Here is a 6,000-nt window from a genome sequence, read left to right as displayed (position 1 = left end):
GGGGTCTCCAGATACCTGATAAAGCCCCCCGTGGTGTGTGTGTGTGTTTGTGTGTGTGTGTGTTTGTGTGTGTGTGTGTGTGTGCACGTGCACACTCTATTAGCCTCGTGTGTCCAGACAGTTTGTATTCACAGATTCACACATTTCTTTTTCTTTTTCTTTTCTTTTTTTTTTAATCAGCTCCCACTTACTTTATATGCACTCACATTTACAAGGTACTCGGGTTACACTCACATGTCCGCTAGGCGCATACGGCGCGGTGCATTGGCACACCCACACACTCACGCAGGTACACATACACACCCACTCACCTCCCGCAGAGCTCCATTCAAAGCCTCAGAGGCACTAATTATTAGAGTAATTGCGTGAGGGGGGGGTGGATTCAGGGTGTGTGTGCGTGTGTGTGTGTGTGTGTGTGTGTGTGTGTTGGGGTAAGGAGGATGTAATGGGTTAGAGGCTTTTCTCACATCTGTCACTTCTTAAATTAGCCTGAGACAATTACAGCAGAGAGCCGCAGCAGATCACACCGGCCAGCAGCATCGCCGGCGTACGATTACTGAAACCATTTACAATTACAATGAAGCTGCTTTGTGTGTGTGTGTATGTGTTATTGTTGGCTTGTGGGCACATATGGTAGTTACAAAGGTCTTGTTATTGTTGAATGCGCCGTTGCCGCAGTGTTCATTCCCAGTCAGTCTGGAAGGTGCACAACAATAAGGCTGCAAATTATTATTTTTTCATTTTGAGTTGCGCAATTTAAATGAAAAATGTTCACTAGTTCAAAAAAAAAAAAAAAAAATGCGTGAAACGCAATTAACAAGTTGAAGGAGCCAAATATGGTGGTGATGATTGTGAGAATTATACTAATGTTTATGTTTGTTGAGCAGCACTTAGAAGTAAATTTAAAATACATGACTGACTCATAAGTGATTGTGAACTTTTGTAGTCTCAGAAAAGGATTGGACATTGTGAAGAGAATCAGAATCAGCTTTATTGACCTAGTGTGTACATGCCAAACAGGGAATTTGACTCCACTTTGTCTCCATTCTCTGTACGTAGATTTAAATAACTAACAAAAAAGACAGCAAGACAGAGCCTTTAAAGAACCTTTAACGTGTTTAAACGTTTATGGTGGTTTCAACTGAATGCGAGGTCTGACCGCAGCAGCAGCAGCAGCAGCAGCAGCAGCAGCAGCAGCAGCAGCAGCAGCAGCAGGTCTCTTTTTGGTCTTTTTGTTTCACCAGCAGACATTTAAAAATGAAGCCGACTGTCCTTCTCTCCATCTGCCTCTCCAACTTTCCGCCTTGGACCAGGGTTGCCTCACCGTTTCCACCTGCCAGGGGCTCCGATTGCATCAGGCAGTCGCCGATTACACATATTTTACACCATCAGAAAATATTACTGCTTCCCCTCGGCCGATTGCTGGGCAAAGCCGCGCATATGCTCCCCGATTAGGCATCCTTAAGTGATTTTTCATAGCCGGTTTCATTTACCCGTGTTTAAATGTGCTTTGGTTAAGCTCATTGGCCTCTTATGTCAACATGCTGCAGAGGAGATGGCATTAAATGGATTTAGAGGACCCAGTGTGTGTGTGTGTGTGTGTGTGTGTGTGTGTGTGTGTGTGTGTGTGTGTGTGTGTGTGTGTGTGTGTGTGTGTGTGTGTGGTGTGTGTGCATTTGTTCGAGCGTCTGTGTGTCTGTGTGCGTGTGCACGTACCTGCTTAACTTCTTGCTGTGTGTGTGTGTGTCTGTGTGTGTGTGTGTGTTTGTAAGCACGCTGGTATGCCTGCATGTATTAATGTTTATTTAGTTATATGTACATGGGGAGTCTGAGGGTAAACCTAGAGCTGTGTACAGTATGTCCGTACTGTAATCCAGCATGTGTGCACGCGTGTGTGTGCATGTGTCTGGGGAATGTGTGTGTGTGTGTGTGTGGGTCAGGAAGGTCCGGTCACTAACTCGAAATCAGCCACCTGGTCCCAGATTGGGCCGCCGCCTGGTTTTATATCCCCTCCCTTCATTTGGGAATGAATGGGATTAAACCTAATCCCGTTTATAGACACCCAAAGAGATCAATACTAAATTGCATTTAACTTGATTTGTCTGTAATCTATTACAAAGACGCTTACTATTGCATTAAGCATTATTGCGAGACACTCAGGCACCGTTAATGGCTGTATTTTGTGATGGTTTAAGCTTTGAACCAGTTTTGATCACAAATGCTTCATAATCCAACTTTAACATTTGGGGACAGTCTGACGTGCTTGACCTGATTTTGAGATCTGATTTTTTTTTTTTTTTCGATGTATTTTTTCAAAAAAGAAAAAAAAAGTGTTTCACTTCCCCTCTCAGATATTTGCATATTAATTTGAAATTTTCACACAACAGGATGATGATTTGGAGCGTAATCATACCAACGCCAGCACGTCTATAAATACACACACGCCGTGGGTAATTGGTAGTTATATTTCTAAATCTCGCGGTGGCTTGTTCAACTCAAAGCAGGATGTATCTGAGAGACATGTGTAACACCGCCCCTTCCCCCACCCCCCAACACCACCACCACCTCCCTTCCTCCCTTTCCATTTAATTGGTTTCATAAACAGATTAATTTGAAGGAGAGGGGGGCTTAATTGCTAATCAGCGTTTCCATGCAGCTCCTGAAGAGTTGAACAGGATCAAGTGTGTTCTTTCACAACCAAAAAAAAAAAAAAGGCCTCAGAGCTCCGCCGTAAAACTGACAGGGAGGCACGAGCTGACGGAGGAGACGAGAGAGACGCAAATATTACGGGAGGCAGTGAGTGGAAACGGAGGAGGAGGAGGTGTGTGGAGGGGGGTAGTTTGGAGGAGAGAAGGAAGAAAGAGGAAAAAAGGATACACATGTTCTTCTAAACTCATAAAAAAAACAAAACGTGTCGCTAGCTGCGTTTCCATTACCCCTAGAATTGCACAAAACCTAAATATCGCAATAAAAAAAAATGGTAATGGAAACGGACATCTCGCTAAACAGACGTATCGATATAGAGGTATATCGCAAAAGTGTCATGTAAACACTTTTTTTTCGCATTTACACGTCAACAGACGTGACATAAGGGGTCACGTGACCAGTTCACTTCAAGTGAAAATGGCACGTTACGTTTGGACGTAGGAGGAGAACAACTATTCTTGACAGCAAACAAACGGTAAACAAAAAAAAGCTAACTTTTTCTCGTAATTCTCGTAAATCTCGCGGGATTTCATTAGAATTACGGCTCATGCGTTCTTACGGTTTACACCATTCAACAGAAACACCTGCAAATCGCAATTGTACTTTGTCGAAATTTTCAACATTTCAAAATTCCAATTAGAGATTGAAATTATTTTTATAAATAGTGTTTCTGATTTATTTAAGCATTTTGAAAACCAAGAGCCAACAGCATTCATTTCTTTCAGGCTGTCAACAGTCCTTGGACTTCCATAAGAATGAAAAATAATATACATCACATTCACAAAATAGCTGCAGCCATTTCGAGATTTCTCTGTCGTCAACACATCTGCTCTTTGTGTTTTGCGAGCTGGCGCCCGCTGACGGTTGCCATGTTTTTTTCTTTCTGGTTTGCAGCCGTGCTGAGCGAGCGGCTGCTTCTGCTGTCCTTCCTGGAGCAGAGCCAGGTGGCGGCCGTCTACCTCGGCCACAAGAACCCCCAGGACTCGCCAGAGCGGCGGGCGGACAAACTCTCGCCGTCTGACATCAAGGTAGAGTGGAACCCAGAGAGGGAGAGAGTTCTACTGTACGTATCAGAGCGAAGCCTCCTGCTGTGGGTGTCCGTCTCAACACTCCGGAATCCAATTCGGCTGCAATTCTATTCGGTGCAGTTGCTACGTCAAAAAAATGTTGGCTTCCTCGTGATGCACTTCACACCATGCTGCCGTAACTCCCATGATGCACCATGATGCACCAGGTGACACTAGGAATATATGCCTTTTTTTTTTTACCATGACTGAAAAATCTACAATAGAAAGATTTGTTATGAACTGCGTTTCAGGTCAAAGGTTATCCTGTCAGCCGTTTGGGGTTTCGGCTGCAGTACCTCGAGTGGCCAGTTGGGGTAAAAATCCCCGTGACACTATATTGCCAGTCCCGTATCCAGTTCTTACATCCATGGTCCGTCTCCAGAAGTGGCGTCCCGATAAGAACCACCACCCCCCCCCCACCCACACACACACACACACACACACACACACACACACACCTCTGTCAATGGGCTGCGGCTCATGCAGCCTCCAAACCTGTGCAGCCGACGACCGCAGACACACACACACACACACACAGACGCACCGCGACATACACACCACCTTGGTCCAGTGGGCTAAGCTGGAGGAAGGGAGCGAGTGTGTGTCCGGGCGGCGGGATTGCAGGGGTGTGGGGGGGTGGTTGGACTAATCCGGCCCAGAGAAAGTGGTTTTTGATTATTGCTGACCAGCAAACGCCAGCAGAAAAACCGAGGAGGAATGAGATGGGTGGGAATGGAGAATGTGAGGTGTGTGTGTGTGTGGTGGGGGGTGAAGAAGTGTGATATTAACCCCCCTCCCCACAACTCCTTCTTTTCCAATTTCTAATCTGTTAGTGATCTCCAGTTCAGACTCTTTGTTGCCGTTATCGTGCCATGTTCCTCCATCATTTGCTTCTGCATTTCCTGTCCGAAGCAAAAATATCTCCTCCCGGGGGGGTCGGAGAGGGAGTTCTGGGGGGTGCCGGCAGGGCCAGACATGGACCACTGAACCTCAAATCTGCTCTACTCATACCACGCCGCCAATCACTTTCTGTATGTTTCTGGCCTTTTACACTCACGCTCTCTCTCTCTCTCTCTCTCTCTCTCTTTCTCTCTCTGTCCCCTAACAACAGCCTTCTGAAAAAGAGAGTTTGTGCGTTTGGTAGCGATGAGCAGCAGCAGCTGCAGCTTCACCTTCTTTACTTTTGTCCAATGCATCCAAAAAAAAAAAACATTGTTTTCTATAGTTTTAATATCTGCGCCTCCAGATCTATGCATGCATTGCCCCAGCAACACACACACACACACACACACACACACACACACCACCCCAAGTGCCACGAGAGCTCATTACCGCGTGTCTCTTTGCTGTGGCCTGTAGACCGTAGCGGACCTTCCCAAAAATATGCACATCACTAAAGCAAGTTGCCCAACAGAACAAACACTCGCACACACGCCATAAATAATGGAAGATAAAAAATAAAAGCCATAGACAATCAACATAAACAGGGCGGCGGGCGAGGACGGAAGAATGAGGTTCAACTTTCAAAAGAAGAAAAAGAAGCCCTTCAGGTGTAGATATGTGGACAGTGTGAGTCAGTCAGTAGCACTGTGAGTCACTGATGGGCTTATTAGTCGGTCGATATTCTGTTTGTCAGCGTTGGTGGTGTTTGGACAGTTCAGTGGTTTTGATCTTGAAAATGAATAAATAAATTAATTAATTTTAAAAAAGGCCAACAGGGGTCAGAAACCAAACGGAACGGTCAAATAATAGCAAGCAAACCAGATGTGAATAAAACATCGATTAATGATTCAGTGAAGTTGGAAAACAGAGATAGCTGGTGCTGAGAGCCGTTTGAAGATCTTCAAAAGACGTCATCTGCTCAATTTTTGAGTCAAAACCAGGGATGGGTTATAAGAACTGGATACTGGACTTGCAACATGTCAGCGTGGACGTTCTTTCTCAGTGGCCGCTTGAGGTACTGTAGCCCAAAACCCTATTCTGCCCAAAAAGCATTTTCCCCCATTAGGGTGCAATACAAAACCAGCAAAATTGCTGACAGGACGACCTTTGACCTGAATCACAGTTCATAACAAATCATTCTATTGTAGATTTTTAAGTGTTGGACTTTCAGACTTTCCAAAAAAATATAAAGGCCAGAAAATCATCAGAAAAGAGTTTTATATCCCCAGTGTGACGTCACACCATCATAGGTGTGGCTGTCTCGGCTCCTTCTGATTGGCTGATG

At 45.1% G+C, this 6,000-nt stretch overlaps 1 protein-coding gene across 1 annotated transcript in view; it reads left to right on the top strand.

The window, feature by feature from the left end:
* The window catches only part of wdpcp (WD repeat containing planar cell polarity effector), a 64,021-nt gene that overhangs the window by 23,100 nt on the left and 34,921 nt on the right, over positions 1-6,000 (top strand). The window contains exon 9 of the mRNA XM_076050878.1: positions 3,601-3,734. Coding sequence (XP_075906993.1) covers positions 3,601-3,734 — 134 coding nt within the window. The remainder of the gene's footprint in view (positions 1-3,600; positions 3,735-6,000) is intronic.

Source organism: Nelusetta ayraudi, unplaced genomic scaffold (genome assembly GCF_046127955.1).
Source record: "Nelusetta ayraudi isolate G7.1 ecotype Tasmania unplaced genomic scaffold, CSIRO-AGI_Nayr_v1 ptg000130l, whole genome shotgun sequence".
Lineage (NCBI taxonomy): Eukaryota > Metazoa > Chordata > Actinopteri > Tetraodontiformes > Monacanthidae > Nelusetta > Nelusetta ayraudi.
The sequence above is the reverse complement of the archived record's forward strand: the minus strand, read 5'-3'. Positions and strand labels throughout refer to the sequence as shown.